The 20,748-nt window shown below is 40.3% G+C and overlaps 1 protein-coding gene across 8 annotated transcripts in view; it reads left to right on the top strand.

The window, feature by feature from the left end:
- The window catches only part of SIPA1L1 (signal induced proliferation associated 1 like 1), a 383,378-nt gene that overhangs the window by 286,652 nt on the left and 75,978 nt on the right, over positions 1-20,748 (top strand). For all 8 annotated transcript variants that reach the window (XM_082451505.1, XM_082451510.1, XM_082451509.1 and 5 more), the window contains 4 exons: positions 2,158-2,261; positions 5,148-5,305; positions 15,044-15,617; positions 16,212-16,486. In XM_082451505.1, the coding sequence (XP_082307631.1) occupies positions 2,158-2,261; positions 5,148-5,305; positions 15,044-15,617; positions 16,212-16,486 (1,111 nt within the window). The remainder of the gene's footprint in view (positions 1-2,157; positions 2,262-5,147; positions 5,306-15,043; positions 15,618-16,211; positions 16,487-20,748) is intronic.

Raw genomic sequence — 20,748 nt, 5'->3', positions numbered from 1 at the left:
AACCAGAGAAAAAAAGATTTTTGTCATTTTCCCAATGGTCATCTTCCTGATTTTCATTCTGTTAAGTATTTCATGGTCTCAAGGTCACTAAAATAATAATAATAACAACATTAAATGCCTTATTCTTTAGAGAATATAACAAACATTCAGTTTCCATTCTCTCTGGTAAAGTTTAGCAATTCTATTATGTACACAGTAATTTCAGGATTTTGGAATTCCTTTCTTCTCAGAAAAGAAAATTTCATTGTCTTGGCCCTAGTTTCATTTCTAAAACTTTTGAAACTGTTTACAGACTGTTTAAAATTATCAGCAAAGCTGGGGTTTTCAGAGGTCCCTAGAAGAAGACTGGTCATGCAGTATCCATTGTATAAAATGAGGCAAGTGTCGGAAAGAGAGAAAGGACAAGAAATAGAAAACAAATTATCTTCAGGGTTGTCTTCACTTTTCTTTCCTGGTAGTAATGCCTTTAGAATTAGAAAGACATATAAAGCAAAATGTAGTAAATGAACACTGGATGATAATTTGTTTTCTAGTTCATTAACTTTGCTTTAAATTGACTTGAAACACATGTAAGTACTCATCACAGCTGACACATTGACTTGAAAGTTGTAAAATGTATGAATCAGTTCTAGAGGTATTTATAGCAAGGGTCCTTAACAATAGAAACCTTCTTCATCCTCAAGATCTGTCTTAAGTAGGTCAATGATTTATTGCAGTTGTATTTTTTTGTGGTAGTGGTCATTAACATTTAGAAGATATTTTTCTTGGGGCCTTACGTGTTGGTACGTATCTTTGCAGTTTTTCAAAAGTAGTCTTTGCTTTATTCTACATTCATCTTGCTTTTAAAACCCTTTGTGTTTTATGCCCTCTTCAAGATTAAGATCCAAGGTTGAAACTCAGGGCTCTAGAACGTCTTAACAAGTCTCTGCAAACCTCCCTTATGGTCTATTCTTGGAGCAGCGCCTAAGGGCAGTGCAGCTACTGCATTGGAGTCCCCTGGGGGTGTTTATTAAAATAGATTCTTCTGCCCAGCCCCACACCTACAGAGCAGTATTTCTGGGAGTGGAGGATGGGAAGCTGTCTTTTAAGCAGCTCCCCAGCCGACTCCATGCACACTCCAGTTTGAGAACTACTGCCTTTCGGTACATGCCAGAGGCTGTCTTGCAGTGTCATTCTCTAAAATGCGGTAAAGTGTTTGCTCCTTAGCAATATGGTTGGTGGAGGATTGAGTTTACCCAAAATGAATGCATTTCTGTTGATTTTGCCGCCTGTAAGTCCAGGTCCTAATCTAAAGATATTCCCCTTCAATTGGACAGTTAATAATTCTCTTTGGTTTCCAGGTATTTATGAGCACGTTGATTTGTTAATGATTAAGGGGGTTGAGGTTGTTTTTTTCCTTAAGGAAGGTGAGAACAGAGCACACTCAGTCTTAACTTGTTGGACATTGCTGTAATACCTTTGTTATTCAGTGTTACAGTCTTGTTAAGTTTCCATCTATTTGTTAAGAACAAAACGGTTCTCTTGCTTGAGTCAGAAGTATTGGAAAAGATGTTCTGAACTTGAAGTCTGTGGATGGAATTCAGGGGTCTGTGAACTTGGATGGGAAGTAATTTTACATTTATCTTCACTGACCCCTAATTGAAATTTAGCATTTCCTTCAGTTATGAACGTAGGCAACACACCACAGTAGTATAAGCTCTACCTGTGATTTTATCGCCAGTAGAAAGCATAGGTATTTTCATACTATGTTGTTTGTTGTTGGAAATATGTCAAGATACTGCTTATACACTTCACTATGTCAGAATTATAGTAGTTATTAGACCAACTGCTTAAACTTATTATATAAATCTTATGCTATTATATCATTTTAAAATTATTTTGATAGTGGTATTTTTCAATCTACTGATTTCTGTTGAAATCTTATATATTTTATGTTATGCATTTACAAATATTATTCTCAGAAGGAATCCAAAGGCTTCACTAGACTGCCAAGGGGGGATTGGGTACAAAGAATGGGTAAGAACTCCTATACTGTGTCTTGTCTTAGGATGTCTTCATCCTAAACCATTTCCCTTTTTTTTTTTTGAGATCCATCTCTTAAATGAACTATTTTTCCTATTGTTACAGTTGTCTCATGTATTTTTTTTTTTACTGTAGCTGACTCCACTGGAACCCATTCTCTGTACACAACATACAAAGACTATGAGATCATGTTCCATGTTTCTACCATGCTGCCATACACACCTAACAACAAGCAGCAGGTAAGAGATCCTTGTGTTATCTGTGGGTTTTTTTGCCCTTGTTTCATTTCCCCCAGAAGTCTAAGTGGCAAGTTTATAAAATCTTAAACCAGAATTTAATGTTGCACCTGTCACAGCAGCAGGAAGCTTTGTACTTTGTGGAAGTAAGGAATAGCAAATGAGCTGAAAACAAATGAAGAGACACAAATTCTAGGTTAACAGCCAGCTGGATGGCTTTGTGAATTAATCATTTGCTTTTCACCCACGAGAATTGAGGTTTTCCTGAAATCTGAAAAGAACAAGTTGAAATCATGGTGATTAGATGACTCTGCAGGGTTGCAAAGAACACATATGAGTGGGTGAAATTTCATCTCAAGAGGCCAGTGTACAAAGCAGGAAAGTACTGATGTTTCATTTCAAATTTCAAAGGAGGTTCCCTCCACTAACTTGGAGAAAAATCAAAATGTCGATGGGAGCTCAGGAAAATGTTTTTTCTTGATGTGTTCTTCAGGGGACAGCATAAGTAACAATTGCATTTGTGTACCTCATACAGAGAGTTTCTTTTAAAAAGATCTAAAAGCACAAGGCCTAGTAGTAAAATGTAGTCTGTGAGATGATAAAATGCGAAAACTAAGAAATGGCAGATGGTTACAGAGCAAGATGGAAATGGTACTGTTTTAAAGAGTATGTGGTACTTGTTGTTTTTAAAAAATATTTTAAAACAAGTGATATCAAACTGAAACTTAAAAGAACCAGAGAACTAACAGACTCCTTTCAGTAGCTGTTATAAACACAGCAGTCTAGTGTCACTTCTGACCTTAAAACGGACATAGATTTTGTTATTGTCAATTGTTGTACTAACAGAACACAGGGCCAGCTGCAGAATGAATCACATCCTCTTTCACAGAATTTAACAAAACATGGATCGAATCTAACACGTCATCACTTTAGGTTTGATTACATCACACATCTCAGTAACAAAATCTTGCCTCTTACGATTACCAAAGCAATCAAAACGTAGGAAGCAAAGCAATGAATCAGCTATAAATCTGAAATAAACCTATTTTAAGATAAATTCCCCTATCTGGAGTTTGTTGACAGTCTGTTTTATGCAAATTCCAAGTTCTAGATTTTTGAGAGGAAAACACCATGCTAAGAAAAATATACTAAACTCATTCTGACCAGACAGTAGAGAGAATTTAAGAACATCAACAAATGATCTTTAAAGGGGAGATGAAGGCTTATTCTGCCTGATTGCTCAGCAGAGAAAGGTAACATGTGGGGGAATGGGGGTAAAATTTTAGTAACAAGACTCAATTGTATATCCAGCTAAATGAGTCAAAGGGCTGAGCTGAGTGAGTTGGCATTTAAGTGGACATCTATCCAAATTATTTAATTTGGGGTCCAATCAAGGCAAAAGTATTATGGTCCTGAATCAGAGTGAAAGAATAATTGGTATTCTACATATTAAGAAATTTAAAATTCTCTAGCTAAAGAATTTATTTCTTCTACATAGATTATGTTATGCTTGGAAAAACCAGAAAGAACGTGTCTTTCAAAACCTTTTTGCAGAAATTGGTTTATAAATACTGTCTTTTTTTTCATTATATATAATGTGAGATGGACAGATTTATTTCTATTTGGGTCCTTTAGTAAGACAGTAACATTACATATCAAGCCATATTTTGAAGGAAGAATGACATTGCATCAAAAAGACAATGACATCTATGCAGGAATGACATATACATAGATTGTATTTGAGCTTGATAGGTTCAAGATCCTGAGGCGATTAATAATCTTTGATGATGGGTATATTTTATATAGCAATCAATACAGAGCAGCCTTTATTTCTGTAACATCTGATAATATAGCATGTTTAGAAATGAAGTACACAGCCTCATTAGAAGATAATTTGGGATGCTTTAAAATTCCTAAGGTTAAAAGTACATTTCCGGAACATTCTAACTCCCCATTCTCAACCCTAATCTAATAGGCTATTGTTTCTCCCAGCTGGCAGCCAATACTCAATCACTAATTTTACTGATAACATAATCTGTGTAAGTTAAAGTCACTGGAGAATTTTTTTAAAAAGGTTTATAAATACAAGCTTATGTCTAATGGATAGTTTATATAAATGTCATGTTTAGTTGTTTTCCTCCTGGTAGGAGCCTCCATGTAATAAATATGAGTAATACAAATTTTGTTCAGTTTTTCTTCACATGATTGAGTTAAACTCCCTAATAACCCCTTCCTAGAGAGGCGCTGAGCTAGGACGATTTTGAATGTCTGAATTTGAAAACCACCTTTCCAAGACACCGTTTAATGTGAAACAGAAGGTGGTCTTAAGCAGCTTTCACTGTAATTAAAGAAGCTATTTAAACCTGAAATTTAACCTGCTTTAAAACTGTTACAACATTTTGGGATATTATTAATTTCTGTATTCCCAGCTTGTGCCACAAAAAGTACTATCAGAAAACACCTTAGCCATATTTCTTTAAATGAAGCTAATTAAATCAGAACATAAATTGCGTTGTAATTACTTTAGCCGTTCTCATCTTTAAAAAATATTCCCTATGGCAAGTTTCTTTCTCACATGAAAATGGAACAAAACTGTTGTTATGGAAACTGAAGATTTGGAGATGCTGGGACTTGGCATAATATGCTAGAGATTAGTTAGATCTATTTGAATGGACTGTGTGTTTTATGCAAATTTATGAATAATAATTTCCATATTCTTCCTCGGAGGGAATGATAAGACCGGCTAAAATATTGACAATAACTGTGTAGATTACCTCCCCTAATATGTACTGATTAATAATGAATGTTTTAAATACAGTTACATAAGGGAATCAGGGAGGAACAAGCAGAGCTTTGTCATTTATGTCTCTTGCTTATGTTTTCTTTTAGCTCCTACGGAAGCGGCACATTGGAAACGATATCGTAACAATTGTTTTCCAAGAGCCTGGAGCACAGCCATTCAGCCCGAAAAACATCCGATCCCACTTTCAGCACGTTTTCGTCATTGTCAGGGTTCACAACCCCTGCACTGACAGTGTCTGTTACAGGTACTGGTTCCAGAGGTGGCTGGATGGGCATTGGTGCATGGTCACATCGAAGGCCCCCTCCAGCTCTGCTTTCTGAAGTGGTAGTGGGAAGTCTATTGCTATTTATTTCTGTCTTTAAACTATGCTTGCGGATGGCTGAATTCACAGGATGACGTAACCTGATGGCGTTGACATTCCCCAGACATGTTGGTTAGACACCTGCCGTTTCCATTTGCACCTCCTTCTTAGGTGGCATCCTTCATCCATGCCATCTGGACACCAGCTAATTACTCATGCTGCTAATTATATTTTGCTTTTGCCATACCAAAAGCAGAGAAGAATGATCATAATAAGTAGGGAAGAGAAGTTTAATTTTTTTTTAATTATTATTATTATTTTTAAAAAGCCCAAACCCTTGCTTAGGGCTGACTTGATTACCTCTAACATTTCTGACTGCAATCTTAGGGGTATTTCTATGCTTTGTTAAGCATTTGGTGGAATGGTTTCAGTGTCCCTCATTGACCTAGTCTCATGAGTATCAGAATTCAAGCATCTACCTGCAGAGGCCTCTGCAAGAATCCTGGAGAGGGTTGGTGTTGAAGAGGGTACGAACCTGTGATGCTGGGTTGACATGAATGTAGTGCCAAGAAGATGTGCAAGGATGTTCTAGCATTAGGAAGATGTCCTAATAGGAATCTGTCCTTTCAAAATATGAAGGTTTATCGTATCCTTCCATCCCTAAAATTTAGAAGACAAGGCTTTGTTAATTTTGGATTTTTGTTTTTGAATTAACAGAGCCACCTACACAGAAAGTGGCCAGTGCAGACTGATAATTGGTTTGTTGTGAGATCTACAACTGTCTAATCCTAGGTGTAATGCAGGTTAAATATAGGAGAACAAGCAAGTTCACGGAACAAAACAAGTCAAGGTTACATTGGACTCCTACTGACTGCCATCATCCTTGCCCATTCCACAGTAACTACGTATGATGAGCTCTAATTAGAAGCCCAGCTCTGATCTAGGCACCTTATTTGTGTTACCTCATTTAATTTTTTTTTTTTTAATTTATTTATTTTTGGCTGCGTTGGGTCTTCGTTGCTGCACGCGGGCTTTCTCTGGTTGCGGCGAGCAGGGGCTACTCTTCGTTGCGGTGCGCGGGCTTCTCATTGCGATGGCTTCTCTCGTTGTGGAGCACGGGCTCTAGGCACGCGGGCTTCAGTAGCTGTGACACGCAGGCTCAGTAGTTGTGACTCGTGGGCTCTAGAGCGCAGGCTCAGTAGTTATGGCGCACGGGCTTAGTTGCTCCACGGCATGTGGGATCTTCCTGGACCAGGGCTCGAACCCGTGTCCCCTGCATTGGCAGGCGGATTCTTAACCACTGCGCCACCAGGGAAGCCCTCATTTAATTTTTAAAACCTCTGAGGTAGGTGCTGTTTTAATCCCTGTTTTCAGATGAGGAAATTCAAGCGCGTGGGGGTAAGGTAACTTACACGAGGTCGGCTGGTACTGGGTGGAGTTTAGGTTTGAATGTACCAAGTCTCATTTTAGAGCCCAGTCTCTTAATGGCTCTGCCATGCTGTCTGCCTCCATGCCATGTGCAATAGGGGTCTCTGCTGCCCCTGCTGCTGACGTACTAGCTATTCCTGAACTTCTCGGGTGCCAATATGAAAACCCCAGGCCAGGGAGTTCTGTAGCTTCCTAGACTCAGTGGGTGGAAACTCAAACAAAGGAAACCTAGATCTGAAGCTTTTTCTCAAGAATATGGTCTCCAAAAGCTGCTTTATTTAGGTGTAGAAGGAAAGAATTAGTGCAGAACATTTGACTGTAATTGGGATGGATAACTATTTGCATTTAGAAAATACCCCAAGCAATTGAAATGTTCTATGTACTGGATTCGTGCAAAGGATTTCATACTACTTTGTAGATAGAAAACGAAATCCTTTTTGCAGTGGTCACTAGGAAGTTTGGGAAGTGGAAGGCTATGTACTTTCTTTTAAAAAGAGATTCTTCTTTTAAAGGTGTTTGTCTAAATTAAGTGCTGTCCGATAGAAATATAATGCAAGTCACATATTAATTTTATATTTTCCAGTAACCATATTTTTAAAGTAACAAGAAATAGGTAAAATTAATTTTAACAATATGTTTTTTGACCCAATAGTGTATTTTATTTACCTGATAATATCCAAATATTATTTCAACACGTAATTTTTAAATTTTAAAAATTATTGAGATATCTTAACGTATTTTTGGACTAAGACTTTGAAATCTGGAGTGCAATTTTGACTTACAGCTCATCTCAGGATGCTCAGTTTTCATTGGAAATAATCTGTATTTAGATTTCATAAAATTTGCAATTGGAGAAGTAGATTCATAATAGCTTATTGCAAACATACTTTTTAAGTGTGTCTCCCTCTCCTTCAGAGACTTTTGAAAAGCTGAATCGAGTGTCAGTTTTTAAAATTTAATGTGATTTAATACTCTTTGGTCATACTAGCCACATTTCCAGTACTCAGTAGCCACTGGAAGTATGGCCAGTGCAAGTCTAAATAGACTGATAAGGAGCAAAGGCGTCTGAACCTTCTTCATTACTTGGCTGGATGAGTAAGTGATATGTTTTATTCTTTTCAAACCCTCCTTCCCAGCCTGAAACTCATGATTTTTGCTCTCTCTCTTTCTTATTTTTAATCTCTTACCTGGAGAGCCCATCTTCTTAAGCCCACCTTGTGATGCTGGGAGCCTTTGCAGGAGGACACTGGGCACCCCTGCTCACAAGACATGGGCTCGTCTGGAATTTCCCTAGTTGCCAAGCTTACTTGAAGACCCAGTGCACTGTGATTTTTGGAACTAAAGTAGTGAGCTTTTCCTATTATAAACTTTGGGTACATGAATTTTTCTCAGTCCTTCTCAAACTCAAGTAGGTGTGTTTCCTGGGGTATGTGGTGATGCCAGGAGATGTTTAAAGGCCCCCAGAATAACTAGGGTACCTCTCTTGGAGTCTTTAATGCTTGGGGGAAGGGATGTTTATTTTCATGAGAAAATAAATGTATTATGAAGTAGAATGGAAAATTTGTATCAATTTTAAGATACAATGTGGGTCTTCAAAGAGTTTTCATACCTGTGGGTTTTTCTCATACATTGGCCCCTCCCCAAACTACTAGAGATGTGAATTTATAGGCCTCTTTCATTAGGGCTACTCTGGTGGGAAAGCTTAGAGATGCATTTAATTTGTACAAATTTTATTTAAATCTAATTTATCTCTAAGAGGTGTAGTTAGAATAATTCAAAGCCTTTTCATCATTTAAAATCTCCTGTTCCCACTTTCTCCACTGTGAACACTCACTTTTATTTACTGACATCTACTTGGTGCCCAAAGTGTGGAAAGTTATTTCCTCAAAGGAATGTCTTGCTCTAATTGTGTAGAGAATTGTGGGGTCAACACAGGCTAAAGATATAAAGAACATTTAACTGAGAAAATGGGATTCGGTATGTGTTTTGAAGCACAGATGGTGGAATTCAGTGGCAAAATGAGAATAATTCTGTGAGTCTAGGGGTGGAAAGTGGTATAGATGAACATGTAGACACAGGAAGGAAAGTGGAAAGTACAGTAAGAAGGCTATGCTGTCAGAAAGATTAGTGGGCAGTGGAAGCCCTTGGAATGCTCAGCCAGCAAATAACACTGTACAAATAGTTCTAGGAAAATTTACTCACCGTCACCATGCGAGGTAATTTATATACAGAAACACAAATGTAGGCTTTATTGTTATTCATTTATTTTTCACTAGTTCTTTACAGTCCTTATCAAAATATACTAGGCACTATTCTAGGCTCTGGGATTCAACAGGGGAACAAAGTGACAAAAATCCCTATAGTTCACATGGAAATGAGGCTCTGAAATAATGTGTGTTGTATCACCCTCGGAACTAGAAAGTTTATACAGGAAAAACTGACTAGTTTAAGTTAATTCCAGAGGCCAGTTAACCTTGAATAGTAGACATAGCCAAGAACTCAGAAATTAATCACTAAGTCTGCGTACAAAAGCTTATTATGCCCATACCTGATAAGAGGACCTTCTGGTCTCTGTTATTTTACTTGTATCATTACAAAGAGCTTAATTGTCTGATTTCAGTTGATAGAGCAGATTAGAAGCAACAAATCAAAAAGATGAGACGTTTAGTGGCAGGAATGTACTGAAAGCATCAATAAGTGATCACCAATAAGGGAGATGTAGAAAGACGATTCACATTAAAGGTACAAATTCAATAAGCAATAGCAGTCTGGGGTCACTTGGTTTGGGACCAAACAACCAAATATACGTCACTCACCCTTGAGGGCCTCACTTTGTAAAAACATGGTGCAAAAACTTTGTCACCATTTTTTTTTAACAACTGATAAATTAATGGATCTAGGCATTGATCATCAAAGGCTGCAAACATCATAAAAGAGACAAATGCGTGTCTCATGATGGAAGAATACAACCCCATCTAGGAATTAGTCTTATCCCCTCTTCCCAAAATTGAATGCGAATCCAATCAAACCTCTAGAGAGGCCAGGAAATACAAAAGACCAAAGAACATGTTTGTATTCAGCAAAATTCAGGCTCTGGACTATGTGACACATAGCCCAGTTTCTTCAACAAATAAATTGCAAGAAATAAAAGAGAAGTGAAGTAAGAGAAGTGGAGGGGCATTAACAGAATATAAAAATTTAAGATAATTAATTGTAATGTATGGGCCTTATTTGGATTCATTTCAGACAGACTATTTAAAAATCTTAGGACATCTTAAACAATTGAAAGGTAGAACTTTGATTCACTCTATGATGAAATTAAAGAATTACTGTTCATTGCAAAACTAGTATAGTAGTAAGTGGTTTTTATAAAGACTGTCTTCAAAAACAGATGTTAAATTGTGGTCAGTAACTATGTTTGGGAAAGTAGATATATATGTTACTCCTCTCAGAAAGATTTCTGTATTCAGTGGTTAAGATGTAATAAATGTTGAAAGGAGTTAGTGTGATGTAGTATAAAAAGCACCTGGAATCAGACCAGACAGTTAAACATATCAGATTTTAAATTTCCCTTTCTGTCCAGTGGAAGGTGGCTTGACATCTACCTGAAATCCCATAAGTAAAGTATCTGGTGTAGGCAGGGAGTGTTGTGTATGCCCATTAAATGACCATGCCTTTTTCTTCTTTTCTCCTCTTGAATAAAAATAAATAAATATGCAAGCTTCAACCAGGAAGAAAAATAACAAAGGTGGAAATTTCTATCAGAAAGTCTATTCCAAGCCATCCTTAATCAGCATCCCTATTGTCCCATGTAGCTGACCTTTCTAAGACAAAACTCTGAATATGTCACTCTTTGTGCTTAAAACCATTTAGGGCAACCTTGAGACTCCCCAGCATAGCCTACTTCATGGAGCCCTTCAGGTCTGGCCTCTCTCGTCCCTCAGCGTCCACTGGCACCTCTCCCAGTCCTCCCCCCAGCATAGAGCTACTTACAGCCCCTCCTCTCTGCACATGGCACTCTCTGGGCAAGACTGCCTCTTCTCACACACCCCTGCCACTTTCATCCAATGAACGCCTGCTCTTCTTTTCTCTGGGAGTGCTCCCCTGACCTCCCAGGACTGGATAAAGTGCCGTTCCGAAGTGTTTCCAGTAGCGCACTACACCTCCCTAGGAGAGCGCTCAGACCACGAGCAGTAGCCCCACCAGGCTTTGAGCTTCTGGACGGCTGAGCCTGTGACGTCTCATCCTTGGTCCTGGCGTATAGTCGGTGCCCAGTGAGTGCTGGTGATTGAAGGCTGTTAGAAGTGGAGAGGCCCCAAGAGGGAACAGTGGGCACACATTTGTTCTGCCACTCATCTTTCCTGTCCTTTGCCAAGGTCCGCTTTCTTGGAAAGCTCCCCAAGCTGGCAGTCTGATCTAAGCTTCAAGGGGAAACTTCCCTCTACTGTTTTGATGCTAAGTTCCCTTCCTTTTAAACTTCGTTGTTTATTGCTGTTTCCATGGTGCTTCAGAAGTTCAAGTGTCTTATTCTTCTCACTCTTTTTCATTGAGACCTCTGTTCAGATGTCTCTGGAACATTCCCATGTATCAACTTGCTACTTCATCCGAGATCTTTGATGCCAACAAAGGCCCAGGCCCACTAGAAACAGCCTGTAATGGTGGTCTCTTTGGCCACGTGACTCTTGTGGATGGTCCCTTTGGCAAGCACCTCAAGAGTGGAAGATTCCACACTCAGGGACTAAGTGTGGTCTTGTCGCACTGCTGGCCATCCAGAAGCTCAGATTCCAGTCCTGGCTTTCTCTAATCTCTGGGCAAATCATTTTACTTCTCTGAGTCTGTTTCCTGGAACAGTGAAGAATGTCTACCAGCTGTTCAAAAGGAGGCTCAGGGATGTGTCAAATGAGAGTGAAACAGAACACCTCCCTGCTCCCTCAGTTGTACTCCGAGATTTGGGGAACAGAACAGATTTTTGTGTTAAAATGAATACAGATATTCTTCAGTGGAATGCAAAATCAAGATGAATGTTAAGATGAAACTCAAGATTTTACTGGCAGAGTTTGAGGAACCCTGACTTCTCTAAGTCCCCCACCCCCCAGTGCTAACTTTCCGTAACTATTTCAGCCTCTGATCTTCTGTCTGTTCTGTCATCTAGATAACCCTCTTGAGTAGAACATCCTAGTCCTTGACAATGCTGAGCAAATAAGGCATGGCTATAATTTTACAGAATGTATTATTTCTAAGGAGATACAATATTGCATACTAGGCGAACATAAGTGTAGACAAGAAGCCCTTTGGAATCTGCTTTTAAAAATAGCAAAAACCATTTATAATGAATACACCTCAAGTATCTATATATAGCACACTGAAATTCTAGAAAGGCTTCTATTCTTAGGAAGGCAAAAATATTCTCTCTACTTAACTTAAAACAGGCCTTATTAAGAGTTCAGAATTGGTGGCATCTAAATTAATGAGCTTTTAACCTTGTAGAAAACCTTGAAAGTTAAACTTACCCAAAACAAAACCCTTTATTTGAAAAGAACATTCTAGGGTATCATCTTCCTCATCTTCTTCTGTAAGGATTCTATCTCTAATGATGCAAAGCTGACTTTAGTGTCTGTATCATTTACCTCCCTACCATGATGAATCACTGATAATTATATGTTAAGGGTTCAGTCTTTTCCCTCATAGTTCATTCTAGAGGCTTCTGATTATTGGTGGGTGTTCAGTATATGTTTGTCTAAAGTCCTATTAGTTAATAGGTAGACCTATAGATAACCAGTGAATTTAAGGGGCAAGTGGATGGATGGTCCTCATATCGACACCTTCTGCTAAGCATTTTCTTCTCCTTATTTAAAATAAAATCACAGCTGTTCCTTGAGAAAGAATAATGATGTGAAATTAGCAAGAGAAGAAATTGCCAATTTAAAAAGGAAAAGATATTAAATATTTCTGGATCCTCACGGGATTCCTCTTAGAAAAGCTAGCAAATCTGGATGTTAGCGTCGTCTGCTTGACTTGAAAAACAAAAATGACATAATCAAATTAAAATTATATAGCTGTCAGCATTCAAGCCAGACAGTTCACATTAGACAAGAAAAATTGCCTTTCTAACACTGATGTAATTAGGCTATCACGCATGCGGAGGTTTTCTGTGAATTCTCATCTCCAGTTAGAAAACGGGATGTTGCTTGCCACCTTTCTTTGTCGTGAAGTGAACTAGGTAGTCTTTTTCTTTTCTTTTTTTTTTTTTAATGAATTTGTGAAAAGCCATTTTCAGAAATAGGCCATCTCGTGGCATTTTCTAACAAAATATATAATTTGTCTTCTGAGGCTGCTGATTTTTATTTATTTATCCTGTTTTCACAAGCAACAAACAATTTTTTGAAAAGCAAAGCTGAATATCTTCAAGCAAACCCTTGAAATAAAAAAAAAAATAGTGCAACAGAGCTCTTCAGTTTAATTTGAAAGATGCACACTCTCTGATTATGTCCTTTCCGTTCTGGGAGTTCTGGAGAAACACATTTTGTGTTGCTCTGCTAATACTTAGTACAGTTGCATAACTGACTCACTTTTATTAAATAATTAGATAATTTGAAAAGGGGATGTTTGATCTGTTAGAATCTTCATTTCCAGCCCTCTCAAACTTTGCTGAGGTCCTGGAAGGAGATCTTGAAATATGATATAAAACACACAACCTGGGCTTCCCTGGTGGCGCAGTGGTTGAGAATCTGCCTGCCGATGCAGGGGGCATGGGTTCGAGCCCTGGTCTGGGAAGATCCCACATGCCGCGGAGCAACTAGGCCCGTGAGCCAGAACTACTGAGCCTGCGCGTCTGGAGCCTGTGCTCCACAACAAGAGAGGCCGCGACAGTGAGAGGCCCGCGTACCGCGATGAAGAGTGGCCCCCGCTCGCTGCAACTAGAGAAAGCCCTCGCATAGAAACGAAGACCCAACGCAGCCAAAAATAAAAATTAAAAATTAAAAAAAAAAAAAAACACACAACCTATCTCCATTTAATTTCTGTTGTTGTTGTTTTTTTTTTTTAATTTTATTTATTTATTTATTTATTTTTGGCTGTGTTGGGTCTTCGTTTCTGTGCGAGGGCTTTCTCTAGTTGCGGCGAGTGGGGGCCACTCTTCATCACGGTGCGGGGGCCACTCTTCATCACGGTGTGCGGGCCTCTCACTACCACGGTCTCTCTCGTTGCGGAGCACAGGCTCCAGACGCGCAGGCTCAGTAGTTGTGGCTCACGGGCCTAGTTGCTCCACGGCATGTGGGATCTTCCCAGACCAGAGCTTGAACCCATGTCCCCTGCATCGGCAGGCAGATTCTCAACCACTGCGCCACCAGGGAAGCCCCTGTTGTTATTATTGTTTTAGGAAAAACTTAGTCTTTTTCCTTTTGAGATTAAAAATAATAGGTTCTTACAGATGCTTGTATGATCCTTTTCTTAGTCCCAATTTTAGCAGTGTAGATGCAGAGGAAATGACTGGAACAGGCTTTCTTAAATCAGTCTTGCTTAAAGGAATGGGAAAAGGAGCATAGTCTCACAAATAGTCAGACTCACATACCAAAAGTAGAGAATTGGGACCAAAGTTTAAAAATATGATTTTAAAGCACTGCTGCTATTACCAAAAAAATCATAATCTCTTTCTGTTACTCAGATTTCAATTTTTGTTTTAAACTTATGCTTTTTGATCTGGTTGCTTAAGGCCTGACACATAGGACAACAAATAATATTTGTTTAATTTTTTTTTAATTTAATCCATTTCTCTTATGTCATGCATCTGTGGATATTTTCATTATAAGTTGACTGCTATGGGCACCATATCTAAAATGGGGATAACATTTATGTTCTTACATAATCTGTGCTTGTTCTGAAAGGTTATATGGTTATAGTAGCCAATACCCTCCCCCTTTGGAAATAATCACTAGGGATTTAAAATGTTATCTACTATGAAGAATATGGTTATAATGACGATGTGAAATTATGGAGTTATGGTTTAAATTTTTAGTTTAAGCTTTTTGGGTATTTTGACCTAGAAAAAATTTTGTTCTATAAATCCTAAATATGAGTGAATGAAAAGTGTGCACATGTTAAGTAGAAGTGTGTGTTGTTTCTTGTGGGACGATGACAGTTATTTTCCTTCTGAAGGGCATCTTTGTCTTTGAGAAAGTGTATTTTATTCTCATGCTGTGAGTCTGAGAAGTATTGACAAGCCTCTTTCTCATTGATCTTTGCTTTGTCTTTTAGTGTGGCCGTCACCAGGTCCAGAGATGTGCCTTCCTTTGGACCTCCCATCCCCAAAGGGGTCACTTTCCCTAAGTCAAATGTGTTCAGGGACTTCCTTTTGGCCAAAGTGATTAATGCAGAAAATGCTGCTCATAAGTCAGAGAAGTTCCGGGCCATGGCAACCCGGACACGTCAAGAATATCTGAAAGATCTGGCAGAAAAGAATGTCACCAACACTCCTATTGACCCGTCCGGCAAGTTTCCGTTCATCTCTCTGGCCTCCAAGAAGAAAGAAAAGTCTAAGCCATACCCAGGAGCTGAGCTCAGTAGCATGGGAGCCATTGTGTGGGCTGTCCGGGCCAAAGACTACAGCAAGGCTATGGAGATAGACTGCCTACTCGGGGTCTCCAATGAGTTCATCGTCCTCATCGAACAGGAAACGAAGAGCGTGGTTTTCAACTGTTCCTGCAGAGATGTGATAGGGTGGACCTCAACCGATACCAGCCTCAAAGTCTTCTACGAGCGAGGTGAATGTGTGTCAGTGGAGAGTTTCATTAACAACGAGGACATCAAAGAGATTGTCAAAAGGCTTCAGGTCAGTGTTTTCCTTCCACTTACCTGCATGCATGTCCCTTTCATAAAGCTTTCAGTACAGGCTAGAGCTAAGTTACAGAAGCTTGTTCTGTTTTATTAGCTCCTCTGAAAACTCCCTTAAGAATGCGAAGGAACACAGAGTTTATGTCACACTTGCTTCCCATCATTTTTTTCAGAAGGAAAAGTAGTAGAACAAGTGGGGGAAGACACATTGACTGTGCATTTTTGTTGGAAACTCATTTGCATGTGACCTGATCCCATTGCCTTGTGACTGATGATGTAGCCCAACCAATCTGCTTTAGTTGGTGAAAAGAATTGTTGGATCGGGTATCTGCTGCTTTGAATGTCTGTCTTAAGGGCAAAATGAGCAGCAGAATACCGGTTTTCTTTGCTGCCAGCTCCCTGTAGGCCTCTGAGAAGCCGTTGAGACAAGTGTGTTCTTTTTGGCCTAATGAATGGAGATTAGTGAAGGCAAAATAACCAGGCTGCTCTTCAGCTGGCATTAGGGTATTCAGAAAGAACCCTGCTTGCCATGCGTACCACTTAAGACCTCATTGCATTCATTAAACTGTGTATCTTTTGTTTCTTTGTCTAGTTCGTGTCAAAAGGCTGTGAATCAGTGGAGATGACGCTGCGAAGGAATGGACTGGGACAGCTTGGCTTCCACGTCAACTACGAGGGCATCGTGGCAGATGTGGAGCCCTACGGCTATGCCTGGCAGGCAGGGCTGAGGCAGGGCAGCCGGCTGGTGGAGATCTGCAAGGTGGCGGTGGCCACTCTGAGCCACGAGCAGATGATCGATCTCCTGAGAACATCTGTCACGGTGAAAGTTGTCATTATCCCCCCACATGATGACTGCACCCCACGGAGGTAGGTCTGAGAGTCCAGGGCCATTAGTGTACCGTGGAGAACATCCCCAACTGGGTCAGAGTGTAGGAGGTTATGAAGAGCGCTCGGTTACAATGTGATGCTGAAAGTTCCCTCCCTGGAAAGTCTGACTCAGGACAGAGCTCCCTTTCAGCATGTGGCAACAGCAGCTGGAAAGAATCACTAACTTGGACCATTCACAGGATTTACATCTCTGAGTATATAAAGTCACCATTACAGATAGAGGTGTCTGGTAATATCCATCTTAAACATCTTGCACCGGTAGCTGAGAAACAGTGAACACTTAATGTTAAAAAGAGACTCAGCGTGACAAACGGTTAGACATTTTTCTTTTATGTTCCGTGACACTCTTATTCCCCCAAATCTCCCATTTGTAGCCAATGGCTGTCCAAAACTCAAAGTGCTGTTTTTGACCCCTGCTCTCTCAGCCTGGAGGGCTGAATGTGACTTAGCAAGCTTTTTCTTAACTGCATCTGCATGTGTCAGAAATTGGCGTCAAATGAGCTGGTCCTGCTTGTGATGCTTGGGCAGTTTGGTTCCCGGACTTTCCCAAAGGGAAGCCCAGGAGCTCCCCGCCCCTCCCGGCTCCTGCCAAGCCAGCAGCACTGTTGAAAATTTAATTTCTCTCTCTCTGGGGAGGTTTCCTGATGGAACAAATTTAATCAACTGTTTCTTTTCTCCTTTGGGCATGCACATGCTGTTTGTGCTGGGTTTTTTTTTTTTTTCAATCTGTTAATTTGCTTTGAACCCATTATTTTCTAAGAGTTTCTGTTAAGCTTTGGCAATTAATTCTTAGGCTCTCTGAAGCCAAGACAATATTCTTTATGCTATTTTTTCCCCCAAAACATGACCAGTCCTGCACCTGAGCTCTCATAGATTCATGAACATCAGATGGCAGAATATGTAAACAGTTATGAGGGGTTATTTGTGCCCTTTAAAAAGTAAGCGCAATGACAATATCAATGTACTTCAGTTCTTGAAACCCAGTGTTATAGACCAGACTGTGCTTGGGATGGTATTTAATACTGCTTACCTCCTAGATGGTCCAGAGATTATGTGCTGATGTCAGACTGTGGTGAAAATCCCTTTGTCTGATAGTTTTAATAAAGCTCCCATTCGGATGACTGGATTTCCCTGGAAACCAGAATTTATATCCAGAACTTTTTGTTTTAGCTGTCTTGAGGGCAGGGAGGGTATATTCTAAAAGTGCTGCCTTCCTTTCCTCAACCGCATGGTATTAATGTTAAGTATTTTGCTGAACCGCAATTCAAGAATGACTCTTGAGGGTGATCAGAAAGGCAGCTGGGTCCTTGCAGCACTCTCCAAGGGCTCTGTGATCCTTCTCTTCCTCTTGTCTGTTTTCCATCCCGAGGTCTTTCCTACAAATTGTCTGCTTTATAGTTTGTACGTCTAAACAGGCATCTGTAAACTGGAGAAGATAACCAAGCTGTGTAACTTGTCAACCTTAGACAGTACAGAGTTACAGGCGCTGGTCTAAGGACTAATCTACTCAAGAGGAAGCCTGTAGATCTTGCGACACCATCTTGTCTGCTCAGGGGTCTTTCCCCGTGTTTCTAAGCTCTTCAGTTCGTATGGGGGAGAGGGAAATAGGTGTGTGTGAGTGTGTGAGGAGATAGGATGGAATGGGCAACATGACTGACATTGAATTGTGAATAGTAGTTACTAGAAAGATGGGTCCAAAGGCCTGGCCCTGGATAGATGATAGGTCCATGACAGGACGTGATTTGTCTACAGCAAAATACTAGGCTAGATACATCTTCTGCGGTGTATTGGTAAAAACAACTAATATTTGCCGAGTATTACTTTAATGTGCCAGACCCTAGAAAAAACACTTTTATATGGATTAGCACATCTAATCCTTATAACGACCCTATGAAGTAGTAGTATTAATATTACTCCTAATTAAAGGAAACCAACACTCAGAAAGGTTAGTAACTCCCCAGCCTCATCTGGCAAATTCAGGTCTAACTTCAGAATCCAAACTCTTAACTTTGTGTGCTTGGGACACAAATCCTTTCCTATGTACCAGCATAAGCAGAGATATGATGGTAAACTGGCTTTCTGTTGGGGAAAAGAACCTTGATGTGTAGTATTTGCTGGATTTGTCTTCATCTCCCAGCACCGCTTCTGGGGCATCATCGTCATCCTCTCATAGCCAGGGAGCTGGCAGTGACGGGACAGAAGTGTGTTAGGAACCTGCCCCCATTAGAGCGTGGGATGGGGGGCTGGGCTGAAGGAGCGGCGCACCGCACAGCCCCTCGGGCCTCGGAGACACACTCTGCCCCTTGCTCTAGAGTTTCCACCAGGAAAGCCACCATCAGACCTTCTAGGTGGGTCTGAAACGATGCCCTTGATACCTCTGGAGGACTAGAAGCCTGCTCTCCCCTTCCCTCCGTTAGAAACAACTTCAGAGGAATAGTTGAAGCATTAACACCTTGGTACAGTTTTCAACAAAATAAGATAATGCTCTGCTGTCACTTTTTCCTCTCCTCCGCACTTCACACTCCCACGGCTGTTGTCTTTGCAGCTAATTGCTCTGCTCTTTGACGGGTCACTCTCCTGTCTGTCACCTGGTGCTGCCGCGCCAGCGCCAGGAAGAGCAGGCCTCCTGGGAATACGCTGCCCTCCGTCCCCAGCCGCGTGCTTCTCAGGGTCACGGGGATCCGAGGGTCCCAGGACACAGACACCGGCGTGGGGATCATATGTAACCACAAGCACCCACGTATGTTCACATGGAAGAGTCACTAGTTTTGAAAAGGCAGGTGGTTTTTGTTTTGTTTTCTTAACATCTTTATTGGAGTATAATTGCTTTACAATGGTGTGTTAGTTTCTGCTGTATAACAAAGTGAATCAGCTATACGTATACATATAGCCCCATATCTCCTCCCTCTTGCGTCTCCCTCCCACCCTCCCTATCCCACCCCTCTAGGTGGACACAAAGTACCGAGCTGATCTCCCTGTGCTATGCAGCTGCTTCCTACTAGCTATCTATTTTACATTTGGTGGTGTATATATGTCCATGCCACTCTCTCACTTTGTCCCAGCTTACCCTTCCCCCTCCCCATGTCCTCAAGTCCATTCTCTACGTCTGTGTCTTTATTCCTGTCCTGCCCCTAGGTTCTTCATAACCATTTTTTTTTTTTTTTTTTTTTTTAGATTCCATATGTATGTGTTAGCGTATGGTATTTGTTTTTCTCTTTCTGACTTATTTCACTCTTTGTGACAGACTCTGGGTCCATCCACCTCACTACGAATAACTCAATTTCATTTCTTTTTTATGGCTGAGTAATATTCCATTGTATTTATGTGCCACATCTTCTTTATCCATTCATCTGTTGATGGACACTTAGGTTGCTTCCATGTCCTGGCTATTGTAAATAGACCTGCAATGAACATTGTGGTACATGACTCTTTTTGAATTGTGGTTTTCTCAGGGTATTGTGCCCAGTAGTGGGATTGCTGGGTCGTATGGTAGTTCTATTTTTAGTTTTTTAAGGAACCTCCATACTGTTCTCCATAGTGGCTGTATCAATTTACATTACCACCAACAGTGCAAGAGGGTTCCCTTTTCTCCACACCCTCTCCAGCATTTATTGTTTGTAGATTTTTTGATGATGGCCATTCTGACTGGTGTGAAGTGATACCTCATTGTAGTTTTGATTTGCATTTCTCTAATGATTACTGATGTTGAGCATTCTTTCATGTGTTTGTTGGCAATCTGTATATCTTCTTTGGAGAAATGTCTCTTTAGGTCTTCTGCCCATTTTTGGATTGGGTTGTTTGTTTTTTTGATATTGAGCTGCATGAGCTGCTTGTAAGTGAAAAAGCCAGTTTAACAACAACAAATGGGGCTTTAGTAACACCTGTTAAATCAAGCTCTTTTCCCTATTCACAGGACATAAGCAGACCCTCTATGAATTGTTTCCAAAGGCAACTGTTTTAAAGAGAAGAGAGGACAGGGAAAGTAAAGCAAAATTCCTGAGCCCCTGCTGTGTACTGGGCTTTAAAAAAAAATCTTCACGGCAGCCTCATTTCCATTGAAACAACGCGGAGAATGAGGGTTAGAGAGGTTTAGTAGCTGCCCAGAGAGTGAATAGGGCCAACTAGGATGACAGCATGATGGAAGCAGTCTTGACAGAAACAGGTTTGGGATTTGCCTGCAGACGTCACCAGAAGGCTCCCCCCAGGGAGTACGATGTTGCACTGCAGGAGGGACCCCCACC

Source organism: Balaenoptera physalus (genome assembly GCF_965194825.1).
Source record: "Balaenoptera physalus genome assembly, chromosome: 2".
NCBI classification, from domain to species: Eukaryota; Metazoa; Chordata; class Mammalia; order Artiodactyla; family Balaenopteridae; genus Balaenoptera; species Balaenoptera physalus.
The sequence above is the reverse complement of the archived record's forward strand: the minus strand, read 5'-3'. Positions and strand labels throughout refer to the sequence as shown.